Source organism: Enoplosus armatus, chromosome 22 (assembly GCF_043641665.1).
Source record: "Enoplosus armatus isolate fEnoArm2 chromosome 22, fEnoArm2.hap1, whole genome shotgun sequence".
Lineage (NCBI taxonomy): Eukaryota > Metazoa > Chordata > Actinopteri > Centrarchiformes > Enoplosidae > Enoplosus > Enoplosus armatus.
This window is the reverse complement of record NC_092201.1, coordinates 279090-296928: the sequence shown is the minus strand read 5'-3', so window position 1 is coordinate 296928 and position 17839 is coordinate 279090. Positions and strand designations below refer to the sequence as shown.

Below are 17839 nucleotides of genomic sequence, written 5' to 3'. Positions count from 1 at the left end.
TCCGAGTTTTCTAATCTCTTGCTTCCTTACCTGAAAATATTTGGACTCATCACGAATATCCAGAAAGCAGTTTGCTGTTTGTCTTTTTGATCCTGCTGTCCGTCCAATTAGCTTCCGGCTGTGACGTCAGCTGTTGAATATGAATCCCCTGCTGGTCCAATGAGGATCCTCCGGGACTCGGACTGGACCGCTCGGCCCTGCTTCTTCTCCTGCAGAAGCCAACCTGGACTGGAAGCTGAACAAACTCCTGCAGAAGAGACTTCATCACATCATCACCGCGAGTCAGAGCGGGACAGCGGGGACGGAGCCGCCGCCGCGCGCTCTCCTCTTCACTGGATGATCATATATGCACGGAGATCCAGGATTAATTCATCTGCTCCTGGACCGGGTTTTAGTGTGAGACAGAGACTTCTGCTGATGGACAGACTCAGAGCACAGCCCGGCGGCTCAGGTCGATGAAGAGGTCATGGAGAGACGGAGCTGTGGAGTCCGACACATGTGCACTCTGACTCTGCTGTTGGTCTCGGTGTGTCCGCTCTGCTGCAGAGCCAGCTGGATGTAAGTATGAGCCTACTGGTTCACGGGAACCGAGCTGGAGCGCGCTGCTTTTACGCAATGAACTTTGGAGAAGCAACAAAACCAAACTTCATTACAGAAACGGTCAATTTGTTACAGCTCATATAGCACTTTTAATAAATACTAGGCAAACTTCTTAATCGGAAAAAGTTCTAAGTTCTTGTTTGGAGTCTTCTGTTGTCCATTCACTGTTTTTCTCCAGAGTCCAGTCTGAAGTTTGGAATTGTTTCCACGGTGTCCTGTACAGCCAGCTGAACGTTTGAGTCCTCAGGCTGTTTGTTCGTGGGATCTGAGCCAGAGCGCACTGGTTTTACTCAATTAACTTCGGAGATCCAATAAAGACAAATTCCATCTAAAAAAACTGCGAATTTAAGGCGTCCTTGTGTATCTCGTCAGGTACATACTGCTTCAGATTTGATTTCGTACCGTTTTTAGGGCAAAGTGGTCCACTCTATAATTCGGGAATAAACAAAATAGCACATTTATAAATAAAATACCAACTTTTCATCTGGGATCGTTTGAGATTCATTCAGTTGAAGAAAGTGCAGTGGAAATTACAATCTGAATCAATCTTAGAGAATGTGCCTGCGCCAGGACTCATTGAATAATAAATCATAATTCGGTGCATCTCTTGGAGCGAAGGGACTCTTTAATTCGGTGTACAAAAAAGTCTCAAATTCGGGATTTAATGAAAATAAACACAGAATTTCCAGAGTTGGCGGTCGTTTTCCTTCTGAGCTGGATTGGAGCATTTTCGCTGTTGATGTGCTCTGGGGTGGGGGGGGGGGGGGGGGGGGGGGGGGTTGGGGGCAATACAGGTGAGGCCCTTCATAAGGCGACTTTAATGCAATTACATTTACAAATTTGAGAAAGTCCAATTACAATTAAGATGTTAATAGATTGTAGGCTCTGACACACCCCGTAAAATATAACAGACCTACATCCCCCGGAGCCATGAGATCCACTTTCATCCTCTTTCATTCGGCTCAGTTCACAACGTCACAGCTCTAACTGTCCTTCCCTTCCATATGTTATATATTTATCTACATCTTTTTATTTTAAAGCCGTACCTACGGATTGTAAAATCTGCCTGATGTCTTATTGTTTTCCATGTAGCCTCTATACACTCGCTGACAGGAAGACTTTGGAAAAAAGTAGGTCTTTTTAATGAGGTTTGGTGTTCCTTCCTTCAGCGTGGATTAGTAACTGGTGTTTTCTGCAGGTGGCTGGGTGTGACCTCGGCGGGAGTCCCGGAGAAGCTGAGCTGTGCTACCCTCCCTCTCAGCCACAAACAGCGGGACCTGTGCAGGAAGAAGCCGTTCCTGCTGCCCAGCATCCAGGACGGAGCCCGGCTGGCCATCGCAGAGTGTCAGAGCCAGTTCAGACACGAGAGGTGGAACTGCTCCACCAGCGACGACCCGTCCGTGTTCGGATACGAGTTAACCAGCGGTGAGGAGGGTTTCTCGTGTTCATCACACTGAAAGGGTTTATCCTCTGTACCAAGGCCTCTTTAGGACATCTCAGACTCAGATTGTCAGGCTCAGATCTACCTTGTCGGACTGGACTCAGCTGTCATCAGTCTAAACTCAGGCTCAGCTCCACTTAGAGCTGAAGCAGTTAGACTTCAGTAAGTAATTAAGCTAAGTCTAAGTACAGCTGAACCTAAATGCACCTGAGCCGAGGTATTTAGTATTTAAGGAAGTGTTTACGGAATTCGGAGTAAGAACCTCCGTACGTATTTGGGCCTATAGATAGCATAGTTAAATGCTACAGTGTTGGACAGACGTCGAAGACAGACGTTTGTCTCATGACTGCAGATGTTTCTTTTGTTCTTAAATGTGAACTTTAAATCAGAATCTTATAGGAACTTTAATGATGTTCGATGCTGGAGAAGTTTACCCTATATATGTTCAAAACGTCAGTCACAAAAATATCACTTAAATATTTCAGTAAAAATGTCAGGATGAAACAAATGGATTTAGGCCTAATTACATTCATAGATAATAACTGATATACAGATGGTATTGTTTTTCTCGGTAACATTTTGTTCTCAATGAGTCCATCACATGTTTTAAATCAGGATATTAGAGACATGTGAGGCTTCTTTAATCTACATTACAACTCAGAGTCAGCGACGGACGGAGGACAAAACCACACTGGAAAATACTTTAAACATATTTAAATTTGACTGAGTTCAATGATTTCTACATCCTGACTGAGATGTTTTTATGTTGAAATTTAAGTTAAATGAAGATCAGAGCTCATAAACCGCCAACATTTAATAAAAAATATACATTTATTAATTAATCATTGTCTTCAAAATATATATTTTACTTTGAAATATTGTTTTGGTTTAAACTTTGTAAGTAAAAGCCTGAACGCTGAGTGAAGTGGAAGGGTCAGTTTAAGTGTAAGCATTGAAAGGAGCTGAGGTGTCCTCCGCTTAGTTGTTTCCTTCTTCACATCAAACTGAAAGCAAGAAGAAAACAAACTGGAGCGACGAGCTGAAGAACCATTTAGTCCACTTTCTAGCTTCATCTGTAGCTTTCAGTCACCTTTCATGGTTTTCATCAGTGGATGATGAGTCATATTGTACTTAAAAACTTTCCTTCTGATTCTTAACCAAATATTTCATTTATTCTTGATGTCACACTGACCCCCCCCCCCCCCCCCCCCTCTTCCCGTAGGAACCAAAGAAACAGCGTTTATCTATGCGGTGATGGCGGCGGGGCTGGTCCACGCCGTCACGCGCTCCTGCAGTCAGGGCAACATGACGGAGTGTGGCTGCGACGCTCGGCTGCAGGGCGGCGGCTCGTCGTTGGAGGGCTGGCACTGGGGCGGCTGCTCGGACCACATCCAGTACGGAACCTGGTTCAGCCGCAAGTTCGTCGACAATGGCGTCAAAAATATGTCGACAACCAGAGCAGGATACACACTGACCACCATGAACCAGCACAACAGTGAGGCAGGACGACAGGTGAGGAGGACAGGGACGTCTTCGGGATCATTTTACTGATCTGGATCTAATAAATGATCATCAGTAAGTTCTCTGTTGTGTTCGATGCCTGTCGGCTGTAACTTTATCTCCAAGTTCAAGATAAATTGGTTGAGATGAACCATCTCAGTGTCTCCACTAGGATGGAGTTGTAGCAGTGGAGGTGAGGCGGGAAAATGTTTTTTTCACACGTGTGCAGAAAACATTCTTGTGCGCTCTCAAAGCGCCCTGCTGGGAGGTTCTGTGTCTGCCGGCACCTAATGGGCTCTTGAGGACTAAGAAGGCTACATTCAGTATCTGGAGCATCACGTCTGTCTCCTTTTGATCAGCTTGTCTCTTAAACTCATCTGAAAATTCAAACATGATTTGACAAACAAGCTGTTAGTTTGTGTGTGACCCAAATCACCCACTTCACATTATTCATAGGGTTAGGACGCGTCTTCACTTCGTGTCCTCTCTTCTTCTCTGTTCTTTGTGTCTTCACTCAGTGTCCCTTTTCTTCTCTGTCCTTTGTGTCTTCACTCAGTGTCCCTCTTCTTCTCTGTCCTTCGTGTCTTCACTCAGTGTCCTCTCCTCTTACTTTGTCCTTCGTGTCTTCACTCAGTGTCCTCTCCTCTTACTTTGTCCTTTGTGTCTTCACTCAGTGTCCTCTCTTCTTCTCTGTCCTTCAGGCAATAGACAGGACGATGTCGACAGACTGTCGCTGTCACGGCGTCTCGGGCTCCTGTGCGGTGAAGACGTGTTGGAGGACGATGGCAGCGTTCGAGCGTGTCGGCGTGTACCTGAAGGAGCGCTATGAACGCAGCATCCAAGTGTCAGACCGCTCAAGGAGGAAGACGAGGAGGAAGGATCAGCGTCGCCTCCCTGTGGACAAACAGCAGCTCATCTTCTTCAACAAGTCCCCAAACTACTGCCTGGAGGACCAGCGGCGGGGCGTCGCCGGCACCAGAGGACGCCGCTGCAACCGGACGTCCACCGGCTCCGACGGCTGCAACCTGCTGTGCTGCGGCCGAGGATACAACACTCATCTGGTGAGACATGTCCAACGCTGCGAGTGCAAGTTCGTCTGGTGCTGCTATGTCCGCTGCAGGCGCTGCGAGAGCATGAACGACATGCACACCTGCAAATAAAGGAAAGTCAATAAAGGATAGAACACACCTGGAAAATAAACAGTCTTTAAAGACAAACTGACGCGTCTGGTTTGAATGGACGTTATTGGATTGTCCTTCAACCAACACGAAACTTTTCTATGGCAAAGATCTGGTCCTCGTGAGATGATGTCATCAGAGTGGTTTGATTAATTTCGATGTCAGTGACAAACGTTTTGAGTCAAAATGGGCCAAAAATTAGAAAGAAACACGTCAAACATGTTTCTTCACCACTGCATCCAACTTTGTTGCTAACGTGTAAACAAACCAGAGGTTTTCAGACTGTGAGGCTCCTCCCCAGAGGGGCGCAGGAGAGTCGAAGTGGGGGTGAAGAGAGAGAGGTAAGGTAAAGATACTGTGTGAGATGAAAGGGACAGGTGCATGCAGGTGTTGTAAAAACAACAGGAAGGTAGTTATAGTAGTTTGTGAGCAGGTGGAGCTGCAGCAGCGACTTTAGATACTTTAAAACACTTAGTGACAGATTGCTGCAATTTGCATTAAATAAAAATCTCCCTCCTTCTCAGAGTCATAACTCAGTCAGATGTGAACTCACAGACATGAAACTCATGTTGAATCATTCAGAGTGACGTCCACTTCCAGAGGACATCATCACCTCTGATGTCCATCAGAATAAACCTCCAGAAATCAGCTCAGACATCTGAGAGAAAGACGTTGCAGAACCTGCCTGAGAATCCTCCTGTTTTTAAGTTTCCTTCTGTGTCTCAGTGATCAGTGATGGTTGTCTGTCCACCCATGAGGACGCTGCAGACAGGAGCTGCTAACAGCTGATTCAGCTGCTGTAATGGAGACCATGTGACTAAATGTGAACAAATATAGGCTAAATAAACAGGGCTCAAGTTTGTCTGTTTTGTCTGTATACACACTGCCCCAACTGAGTACCACCAAGATATACTATATATTAATGATTAATAATTGAAGTAAATCTGGCGGTCTCATCTTCAGCAGACAACAGACTGTGATTGGTCAAAATGTAAATTATAACTTAAAGAATTTCTCCAATAGTCATTTTTATAAAGTTAAATCTGAAACTTTTTTTCTTGTCGTTAAGAGTTTTTCAGAAGATGAAATCTTATCACAGCACCCCCAACAGGAAAGCTGTTCAAATGTTTATTCTGCATCACTTTCAATTATACTGCAGTGTTTTATTTTCATTCATGCAGAGGAACAAAATGTTAAATGAAGGAAACAAACACCAAATAAAAACTGATCATTTATTCTTATTTACACTTAAAGTCGTGATTTTGATGAAATCACATCAGTTTTGATGTTATTTTTAGTCAACATTCAGTGTATATCTTAATCATATCTCTATATAGTATTTCTATTATTGGTGGCGGAGTCCCCCATTCAGATGACTCTCACATGATGGATTCTAAACTTTGCAGCTGTGCAGAAGTTGCAGCTTCTGCACAGCTGCAGCGCCACCAACAGGAGAACAGCAGAACTCTGCTACTTTACTCCATTTACGTTTCTGTTTCTCACATGAACTCATCATGAATCTTTGATCCCGAACAATTTGCAAAACATGTTTTATTGAATATTTGAAATCCACCAAATCATTGAATTAATCAGAATGAAAGAATAAATACATCTAATTTGTTTTTTTCAAGTTTTTGCAGTTTTTAAAATTAATTTCTGAATTTTTAAGCTGCAGAACTTGTTTTTGGAACTGAAGTTGTATTTTAGTTGTTTGTTCTTCAAGATTCTGGATATTTTTCTGTTTGAGACTCATCAACAAACTGATCAGCTGTTAACAAGGTCAAGAAGTCCTGATTACAAGAAAAACTGATGAACTCAACATTTGAACTAATATTCATTATCGATTGTTGTTTTTCTTTATTGACAGACTCATTCATGAAAATCAGAAAACAAAACATCTTCCTGATAAATGAATATATAACATGAGATAAAAAGCTTTTGTGTTTTTATTTTTAGCAATGAACTTTTATTTATGTGTAAATATTATGTAACAAACGTTATTACTTCTATGTTACATATTTAGACAAATGTGTAAATAAACATTACATACAAACATTTAATTATGCTACAAATATAATCTAATAAATGTCCCATTTTGTCATATTTGATATATTCTATCTCATAATAATTGTCAGACTTCACATGTTGAAGCTTGTTTTTACAGAACATCAGAGGGCCCTGAACTCATCCCTGTGGTTCACCACAAACACATAGATCAATATTAATTAATAAAAATAATAAATATATGAAGCAGAGTCTTTAACCACTTCATGAGCTGCAGAGGAGCTTTCTACTTCCTGTATCTTTGATGTCATCAATCTGCTGCCCCCTGATGGACTGAAGGAGGAAAGACAGGAAGGAGAACAAAGACTACAAATAATACTGATAATAATAGTAATAATAATAATAATAATAATACTGATTGACCTGAAATATTTGCTGTAAAAAGCTGCAGAAATATCTGAATCTTGTATAAAAAGTAATTTATCTTCAGATTAACAGGGTGTGAGCTTCATCACTCTGGATCCCACTTTTGTTTTCTTTTAATGACCTTCATGAGAAACTTAAGACGTTACAACTGAACTTTATCTAAAGCTCGTGAACACCCCAAAGATACATTTCCACTAAGCTTCAGTGATGAAGCTGAAACGTCTTCTTCTGTGGGTCAACGTGTGACTTAACTGTCCTGTTAGTACTGCCACTCAGCACTTTGTGTGTGTGTGTGTGTGTGTGTGCAGTGAATAGCAGGACATCCTGGACTGTGAAAAAGATTTGGTCGCTCTTTTCTCTTTCCTGAAACTTTCTGCTCCGTCATCACACACTGCTGATAACACACACACACACACACTTTATCTGATTGCTCAGAGTTCAACAGACGAAACAAAAACTAAAGTGGGGCGAGGTCTTCTTACAGAAACCAGATTCATTCAGTTCATTCAGTTAATGTCAACGCAGCTGATCTAGATTCATATCTTGAAATATGATGAGAAAAGTTCTGAGGAGTTGTTATTATTGACAGCAAGAACTGTTCTTTCCGCATCAGACACCGTCGCCCAGGTGAGGGTCCACACCTGGTCCACATGTTGTTTCTGATCTGATGATGGAGAAACTCTGCTTGTCTTTAACATCTGCTAACTTTTCTGTGACTAGAAATCGTCACATTTATAGAATCTGAATCATAATCAGCTTTAAACCTCTGACGCGTGTAAATGATCTCAGATTCTTTATGAAATAGATTGTCTGTGTGTAAAAAGCTTCTGACTCAGCAGTTTTCTTTGAGTTTCACTAGATACTCAGGAAACACATGGAGGACTGATGGAGGAGGGACGGGGGGGCGGGCAGAAGGAGGAGGAGGAGGGGGAGGGATGGGATGCTGAAAAGGACGACAGACAGTGTGAGACTGACCACAGATCAGCTGAGAGACGCAGAGAGGACAGACGTCATGGAGTCCAGTCAGAGTTTAAAGCTGCTGTTTGTCTCTCTGATGATGATGATGATGACGGACGAGATGAAGATGAGCTCGGCTGCATCCCAACAGGTAGAATTTATTATTATTTATTAATATATATATATATATATATTTATGTTATATGTATATTTATATTTTAGCTTTGCAAATTCAGCTGCTACAAAGTGTGTTACTGAAAATGTCCCTTTTGGAAACGAGTGGACAAGAGAAGGATGATTAACCCTTCAAAGCTTCATGTTGAGATTAAAACCAGCTCAGTTTGATCTGGAACCACTGGATCAACATGCATTCAGAAGACAGATGTGACAGTGTGTTGGAGCAGATTATGGGATGGTTGCAGTGTTTTAAAGCTTGTTAAAGCTTTCATCACTAATCAGCAGTGAAACAAGGTTTTATAATTAAATAGCCTTAAACCTAAACTAGAAAGCTTCATTAAAGAACTCCAGGTCCTTTCCAGGTCTTTTCCAGGACCTGTGTGAGTGTTTCTGTGTGTTTCCTGGGTGGATCAGATGGAGCTGATAACCACAGCAGCCAGTAGAGTTATTCTACTCACTTCCTGTTTACGATGTTTCTGATGTTTCTGATGTTTGAAAGTTTTGATTTCTGGGTCTGAAAAAGTTTCACTCAAAACTCAAAAACTCAAAAACTCAAATCTCTAATTATAAAAGGGAACAAATCAGATCATGTGACGTGTTTCCAACAGAAATCACATTTTAAAGAAAAGTGTGATCTTCTTGATAGCCAGATTCTGCTCTGTCCCAACATACTGACACTTAAACTTAGATGGGAACCAAATTAATAATAATTACAATAATAATAATCATCTTTATTTATTATTATTTCACAACAGAGTGCTTTACATGGAAAATCAAGATGAAAACATTTCAGTCCTACAATGTATCAGAGAAATAAAATCACAGAATGAAACAGAATAAAAGCTGTAACTGTTTTCTGATTTTTTAAATGTAATCTAAATTACATGTAAATGCTTTAAATGTAATCAGTTAAATGTTAAAATCAACTGTAAAACCGACCGGTGATCAGTAAAGAGGAGGTGTGACGTTGTCTTTTCAGCTTCAGCTGGAAGAAACATGATGTCTGAACTTCCTATCCCTCTTCTCTTTCAAACTAAAAGCCACAAGTGATGATATCAAACCACATGTTGTGTCTGTTCTGTCAGAACTTCTGCTCGAACTTGACGGTGTTGAGGACTCGGACAGCATGTCACTCCTGCAGCATCAGCATGTTGATGCTCTGTCCGTCAGGATACAAACAGACCCCCCGATCCCCCACTCGGGACTGCAAGTGAGGAACACATGAACCATCTCATCGAGGCTCAGTCTACCAAAACATAATATCATAATCTCACACACATCAGCTATGACAATACTACAAAACCCCAGAAAACATTGTTCACAGAAGTCAGTCTGTTAGGTTTTCATGAGCAAAACACTTCAGTACTCCATCAAGCCAGAGTCAGAGCACAAGACATTTATTTATTTTGGTTATATGTTGATACATAACAGCATCAGCAGTCAGACATTTGTCTTCTCTGTACAGGTACCACATCAAGACTAACAGTCTGAAGTTGGCCATCAGCGGCTGTTCCTTCGAGTGCTACAGGGAGGTGGAGGTGAAGAGCTGCTGTCCAGGTTACTGGGGTCCAGACTGTATTGGTGAGTGTAGAAACATGTTAATGTCATTAAAATCTAAAGAGGTCATCCTCTGAGGAGCAGGAATGGGATCAATAAACTTAATGGAAACCTGGACAATAGTTTTCTAGATACGCTGTTTTTAGAAGTGTTCATCAAGGTTGGATTTTGACCTGTTGGTGGTGCTCGATGGGGTCATTAACATCTGACGGTTCGTCTCCTGGAGAGCAGGACTGAAATCAGGACATTTCATTAAAATCTTCCTGTTAGAGTCAGAAGTTGTTTGTGTTCATGTCTGAAGTTTGACCTGCTAAAGGAAAGAACAGGGGAACCAATTTCGAGTCCTGGTGTACCCCAGAATGGGTATGAACACGGTCCTGGGTCTTTACATATGTGTTTCACAATTTAATTGAAATCAAAATGGAGACCACATCCTGTCACCTGGCAACAGTCTATGTTGGTTTCTTTCAACCATAAGAACCATTTCTCTTAAATTCTTCCCAAGTAGTTTTTGTGCCAAAACCAAACCTCAACCGCAGAGGTGTCAGATCAGGAAATGACCAGATGAGTCATTTTTAACAGACAAACTCATCTGGTTTTGTTTAGAAACTCAAGTCAACGTAGACTTGAAGCACAAAGCAGAACCTGTTGACTTTTTCAATATTGAACCAAAACCACCATCTTACCTGAACCTGAACCACATCAAACTAAAGAGGTGATTATTGACTTCAGCAAGAAAAAGACCACCGACATTCAACTACAATCACCCCTGATGACATATCAACTGAGGTGGTGGACTGCTTTAAATTCTGTGGCATATTGATCTTTAACACACTTAATAATAATGATAATGTATTTTTTATTTAGCACCTTTCAAAACAACATTACAAAGTGCTTTACATGGGAAAAACTAAATAAAAACAATTCAGCACCACAATTAAATAAAACCCATTGAACGGTCACCTTTAGTCTTGAACCAGAAGGGCCCTGCCTGAGGATCTGAGGCTGTAGCTTGTAGGAGGGCAGCAGGTCACTAATATAACTGATCTGATGACACTAACTGTTTTTTCTTAGATGTCAGGTGACTTCTGTCACATGTTCAGTCAGTGTTAAGTCCTGCAGGATGATCTGCATCCTGCAGGAACCAGGACTTCCTTCCTCTTTACAGATTCTCAGTCAGCAGGACAGAAATGTGCTGACAGTCAGACATGGAGCTATACCGACTAGACACCTCATGTTTAACCCCCTCAAACACACATGTCCACCGGTTGTCCTGGGATTCAAACCTTTTACTGTATCTGTTCCAGATTCCTCTCTGAGTTTCTCTGTTGAACTCAACTGTTGGGATCTTCTTATAAGCGATGTGTCGGTCGCGAACGAGCCGGTTCAAAGAGCCGGCTCTTTTAAGTGAACGATGGGAGCCGGCTCCCGTCCACGACCGACCCGTTTTTTTTTGTAAAGTAATACAAGGCAGAATGATACGACGATCTCCACGCCACGGGTGCTCCATGCAGTCAGTGACTGAATGTCACGTGCAGGGCAGATAATAATAAGGAGAAACCGGATCAGCCCCTCTAAGCTGAGGCACTTGGTCTTCCTCAATGCCAATCTGCCCTGAAAAAAATAATAAAAAGTTAGTCAGATAGTTGATGGTGGTTAGTTCAAAGAGACACCTAAAACTGTTGGATGCTGCTGTTTTGCAATTTGCACATTGCAATATATTTATTTTTATTATTTATTTATATTTATTTATGATTAGTTTTACTTCACTTTACTTTTTCAGTACTTTATTTATATATATATATACACCTATACAGTATATTATACTTGTTATTTTTAGGCACAGCAAAGTTTTGAAGTCAGCTGTTGCTGTTCTTTTGTTAATACTAAAATAAAGCTCTGCTGTTTTGTTAGGGGTGTGTGTTTAAATAAAAATTGAAAATGTCAATAGCTGTCCTTTGTTTCTAATTTCTATGCTTAAGTTTTTATAGGTGTTTCTATCTGCTTTGTGTAGCAGAGTGGTTCTACAAACAAGTCAGTGCATTCATTGGGTGGTTTCAGAGAGTTACAAGGGTCTGTAAATGCAATGAAAACAATTGGCTACAGCAATTTATTGATATTAGAAAATGTAATTTTTACTTTTGAATACTTCAGTACAAAGGATGTATTGAATAATTTAAGTGATATATGTGTACACATACAAATCATAAGTCAAAACAGCGCTAAATTTGGCTGAATTATAAAAGGTATAAGTGGTAAAATGAAGAGCCGTTTGGGAGCCGAAAGAGCCGGCTCTTCTTGGTGAGCTGAGCCAAATGATCCAGCTCACTAAAAAGAACCAAAATTCCCATCACTACTTCTTATGAATCTTGATGAAAAATGTTGTAGATGACGGTCAGGAGTCTGAGAGGAAAAGAAGGAAACAGAGCTGGTTGGTGAAGCAATGACATGTGGAGATAAGAGAGGGACAGAGGAAGAAGATAAAGACTGAAGAGAGGAAAGAGAACCAGGAAGGAAGTGGAAGGATGGATGGAGGGAGGATCTGTTTCCTCACAGAAAACATCAAAACAATGCTGTCTCAACCCTCTACAAACTTCTGCTGACTGTTTCCTGTTGTGTCCTCAGTGAGGTGTGAATGTGATGTCTGTGTTTCAGAGTGTCCTGATCGGGCAGACAGACCCTGCAGCAACAGAGGGGTCTGTTCTGATGGAGTGGGAGGAAACGGAACCTGCAGCTGTCAGGTAACATAACGCACACCTGGATACAATAATACACTTACTGCTGGATTGGATTAAAAACATATAGGGCGTGTATGTGGTTCTAGTCATCCTTTAGGTTATCACAGGGGAGTTGTAGACTACTACATGGTTTTAGTAATCCTTTAAGTTGTTCTAGTGGCCATTAAGGAGTTTCTAGTGATCTGGCAGTAGATTTCATCTCGTGATTCTATTGAAACTAGTCATCTTTTAGGAGGTCCATGGGGTACGATAGGTTGTTCTAGTCATCCTTTGAGATGTTCTAGTTGTCAGTGAGGAGATTCTTGGGAACCTTGTGATCCTTTAAAAGGTAATATTTGTGACTGCAGATTTGTGTGTGTGTGTGTGTGTGTGTGTGTGTGTGTGTATGTGTGTGTGTGTGTGTGTGTGTGATGGATCCAGGTGGGCTTTGCAGGAACTGCATGTGAGGATTGTGCATCTGGTCGATATGGTCCCACCTGTAGTTCAGGTAACTAACATTGTAATGAATAAAATCCATCTCTACTGTTCTGTTCATTCGCATTTATTTCTCATGCATTTCTTTTTTTTGTTTTTGGTCTCTGCAGCGTGTTCATGTGTTCACGGTCTGTGTGACTCTGGTTTAAGAGGTGCTGGTACCTGCTTCTGTTTCTCTGGATATAAAGGTCCAAACTGTGATCAAGGTCAGTCAGATGTGATTATTGGATAAACAGCAAGTGTAAGGTTACTTGTTACCTGTAATGTTCCTGTTACCTGTCACCTGTTCTTGTACTTCTGTTTTTGTTTCTGTTACCTGTATCCAGGACCCGGTAACTGGTACCTGTTTCTGATGGAAGTTATTATCTTTTACCTGTCACCTGTGCTGATAACGGCCTTGTGTTTCAGAGTTACCGGAGTGTGCGGCTCTCAGCTGTCAGCAGAACTCCCGTTGTATGGAAGAAGCTCTGACAGGACAGCTGGTGTGTCAGTGTCGGCCTGGTTACCAGAAATCAGGAGCTCAGTGTTTATGTGAGTAAAACAACAACATTCAATTCTCATCTCATAAAAATCTTTACTCAAATTATGAGAATTTGAGAATTAGGTTCCAGTACATTTATGGTGCAAATGTTCCAGGATCAGAGACAAGATCAGGATCAGATACTGGATTTGGATCAAGATCAGAAGTAAGAGCAAGATCATGATCAAGATCAGGAATAAGAACAGGAACAGAATTGGGATCAGGAGCAAGTTGACAATCAGATCCTAAATTGGGATCAGGATTAGAATCAAGAACTACATCAGGATCAAGATCAAGAATAGGAGCAGAAATAGAATTCAGATCAGGAACAAGATCATCATCAGGAACAAGAACAGGATCAGGATCAGGATCAGAAAAACATTAGGTCTAGCCAAAGAGATGTCTTTGCTCGCAGTCAAGTCCACAATCAATCAATCAATAGTTTAATTTGTCACATATAATCATATAAGGTACAATCACAGTGAAATTAATTTATTAGTTTCAATACAGAGAATTCTCAGAACACAGGGATGTGACACCAACCCACCATAATTATGATCATATGTTTCTCATTGATCCCGATCCTTGTATTTTCGGAACAAAATGTTTAGTATTTTATGAACCTCAGGTTTCAGAAAACTCAAGTATGTTTAACAATTTTGGGTTCTGTTCTCGTAACTTAAGAGTTAATTTGACCAATAAGACGTCTTAAAGAGAATATTAGAAATCATTGTGATGTTTGTCTTTCCTCCTCTGTCTCCTCAGCCATAAACCCTTGTCTCCAGCGGGCCTGTCATGTCCATGCCTCCTGTGTCCACACGGGTCCCAACCAGCACCTCTGTGCCTGTAATGAGGGTTACACCGGGGACGGGCGAATCTGCATGGCCATCAATCCATGTCAGACCAAACAGGGAGGCTGCTCCGCAGAGTCTGCACGCTGTGTCTATGATGGACCAGGGAAGGTAAGGAAATACTGAGACTGGGGGCAAGATCAAGGGCAGGATCAGGATCAGAATTTATATCAGGATTGGAAACAAGAACAGGATCATAAATACGATCCTGATCGTATTTATGAGAAAAACCAAAGCAGGTTCCGCAACAGAATCAGAAACAAGAGCAGGATGAGAGTTGTATCAGGATCAGGAACAGAATCTGGAAATGGGAACAAGAACAGGAACAGATTCAGGATCAGAATCAGAATCAGGAACAAGATCAGGATCAGGAACAGGATCAGAATCAGGATTAGAAACAAGTATTGGCAGACACGGTCATTTTGCAGCTGTAATGGTGCTGCAGTCTATAGGGGGCAGCAGTGTTTCTGTATATTTAGATGAAATTAACACTCTGTGTCTTGTTTAGTCTCACTGTGAGTGTCTTCCTGGTTTTGACCACCTGTCGCACGGTGGCTGCAGCCTGATGGATTCCTGTAGACCTGACTCCTGTGACAAGAACGCCAACTGTACCACTGTGGGACCAGGAAGAGTCGAGTCAGTCTCTTTATTTTCTTTAGCTTCACGTCTGTCTCGACTGAACGTACAGATGTACAAATGTTCAACAGCATTGAAGTGGGATCATACAGATCACCTGTCTCTCTGTCCCTCAGGTGCACCTGTCTCCAGGGTTACCTTGGAAATGGTAAAGTCTGTTATGGGAACATCATACAGCGTCTGAACAGTCTGAATACAGAACCTGGAGGACAGTGGAGCGGTCAGCTGAGCAACGCCATCACTCTGTTTGGTACGATGATGATTTATTCATTTCTAATAAGAATATAAACATTACATTAATTTATCAGATACTTTTGTCTTATACCTTTTCAACTTGTAATAAGTGCATTCAATCTTTGTACCAACGAAATACAGATGTTAAACTGTCTATGACTCTCCCCAAAACCACAAACTGTTACTTTTACATTTCTGTTTGTGTTCACATTAAACAGAACGTGTTAATCAGTGGGTTTTAGCTGCTAGGTGGATTTGAACTTTGGACAGACAGGCTAGCTATTTCCCCCTGTTTCCAGTCCTTATGCTAAGCTGAGCTAACCATGACTGACTCCAGCTCCAAGAGTTCCCAACTTTTAGTGTTGGGAACTTTTGTTTTAAGTTACTGGCAGATTGTTTCTGTATTGACAGTGTCTTTGAGTGGGGGCAGCATAATTGTTCTTCATGCCTAAATTTGGTTCTTTTCTAGTGAAACTGTGTCTTTTTATGTTCATAAGCATTTTCAATACGTTTTCCTACACTACAAGTACTTTTTTCTGCGTCTTACATGAATATAAGTAACATTCATAGTAATTCTGTGTGTGTTTTCAGATTCTCTATCGTGGCCTCTGCAGAATTTGGGTCCTTTCACTCTTTTTGTCCCTATCAATAAAGGCTTCAGAGGAACTTCAGTAAGAACCACATCGAATAAACCAATGATGATAACCTGTTATCAGCAGCTGTTTTTACCTTTTGTTCATTGAGTCAGATTGACTACTTAGAAGATTCATTTCAGAGTCAAACATTTCTACAAGAACTTTGTCTGAATAAAATACAGGATGAAATAAAACAAAACAAACTCTGAATCAGGAAATATCTGATTAAAGAATGTGATGTCTGTTTGTTGACCAGCTGAGGACTCTGACAGCCGACTCGTCCACAGCTAAATACTTGTGTAACATGCACCTGGTTGCCGGGGTGATGCCCTTTGACACTCTGAAGAAAACGGATGTCTTTTACACCCTGACTGGAAAATCAGCTGAGACGGACACATCAGAAGGGGTGAGAGACAAAACACAGGCTTCATTCATCACAACAGTTCTAATAATAATACGTTATAAAGTTTTCAAGTCTTCAGAAGAGTAAATCAAAGATGACTGAAACCTCAGAAACAAGCAACATTAAAATGTGTCATGAAAGTGAAAACAAAAATTAAGTTGGATTATTTAACCCTTAAAGAAAATGACATTAAAGCATCCAAACATCAGCTGGTTGTAAATCACTTTTCTACCCACAGAGCATCTTTCTGTTCTCTTCCAGGACACTCAGACTAAAATCCGTATCCATGGCAGCAGGAAGAAAGGTCTGATCATCCAGTCTGACGTTGTCGCGTCCAACGGGATGATTCACATCATCAATAAGCTGATGGACAGTGTTTCGCCCACAGTGGAGAGCGACACACAGGTGAAGACACACAGCATTTATTTTCATGTCAAAGAACTCACTGACAACACACAATATATGTATTAATGTTTCATCGTTTTATTGATTCACTCGTTCATTTATCTCATTACATCTCTTATGTTTCCTTCAGGAGAACCTGATGAAGATCATTTCTGACTACGGCAAATTTGACAAGTTCAAGTCTTTATTAGAGGTTTGTAGATTACAGTTCTTTGGACCCTGAATATTCATAACACATTTACATTAAATCACAGTCAGTAGTTGGTGAGATACTGAATCCTGCTTAAACTTACAAAACATCAATCAGTCAGATATCAAAGAAATGTCCTGGTCACATCGCTGGTCTCCAGGGGATGAACCTACATGTTTGAACGACCCCCATGACAGATGAGGACAGATGAGGATAGATGAGGACAGTTGAGTTCAGTTGATGTCGTTCTGGATTTTGTGACAAAACGTACACATAGTCAGTTCACCTCTGGGTGTTTGATCAGGATCTTTATCTTGATCTGGATCTGGATCGGGATCAAGATCAGGATCAGGATCAGGATGGGAAGTCTCTAAGCTATTACAATGTTGTGTATATATCACAAATGTATGTACATACGTAACTGCAACTCAACAAGACCATAAATCACCAATTTGTATATTTATGTTAATGCAACTCAAGTAAAGAAAATTTTATTTTTTTTGCATTTAACATAAGTCTATGTAGTTATATCAAAAATAAGTGCAACTTTAAGTACAGGAGCGCATTTATCTTAGGTTTGCATTTATACATCACACACTTCCTCTGCAGAAAGCTGACCTGGCGTCAGTCATGGACCTTCCTGGTCCGATCACCGTCTTTGCTCCCAGCAGTTCAGCCTTTGATGCAATGAGTGAAGGTCACCTGCAGTTCCTCAGCAGTGCTGAAGTAAGAACCACTCACAACACATAAATAAGTCTGAACAAGGAGTTTATAATATAAAACAAAATGGTCCAAAACATTCTTTATTCTTTTTCTTTATTCCTTCAGGGTCACAACAAACTGCAGGAGCTGCTGAGGAACCACATCGTCCCATCCACTGCAGTCAGTACAACTCACTTTCCAATGTTTTCAT

At 41.1% G+C, this 17839-nt stretch overlaps 2 protein-coding genes across 2 annotated transcripts in view; both read left to right on the top strand.

Annotated features, from left to right (window-relative positions):
• The first annotated feature begins 466 nt into the window (after positions 1-466).
• On the top strand, positions 467-4701 carry wnt16 (wingless-type MMTV integration site family, member 16). The gene is made up of 4 exons (XM_070928656.1): positions 467-558; positions 1799-2025; positions 3264-3553; positions 4243-4701. Exons 1-4 carry the CDS (start codon positions 467-469, stop codon positions 4699-4701), a joined length of 1068 nt encoding a protein of 355 aa, XP_070784757.1.
• A 3460-nt stretch (positions 4702-8161) lies between these two features.
• stab2 (stabilin 2) overlaps positions 8162-17839 on the top strand; it is a 37049-nt gene continuing 27371 nt past the window's right edge. The window contains exons 1-16 of the mRNA XM_070928725.1: positions 8162-8257; positions 9369-9493; positions 9749-9864; positions 12496-12581; positions 12999-13065; positions 13163-13258; positions 13461-13583; positions 14338-14534; positions 14932-15059; positions 15176-15309; positions 15885-15964; positions 16185-16334; positions 16593-16736; positions 16867-16929; positions 17536-17652; positions 17755-17808. Coding sequence (XP_070784826.1) covers positions 8162-8257; positions 9369-9493; positions 9749-9864; positions 12496-12581; positions 12999-13065; positions 13163-13258; positions 13461-13583; positions 14338-14534; positions 14932-15059; positions 15176-15309; positions 15885-15964; positions 16185-16334; positions 16593-16736; positions 16867-16929; positions 17536-17652; positions 17755-17808 — 1776 coding nt within the window. The remainder of the gene's footprint in view (positions 8258-9368; positions 9494-9748; positions 9865-12495; positions 12582-12998; positions 13066-13162; positions 13259-13460; positions 13584-14337; positions 14535-14931; positions 15060-15175; positions 15310-15884; positions 15965-16184; positions 16335-16592; positions 16737-16866; positions 16930-17535; positions 17653-17754; positions 17809-17839) is intronic.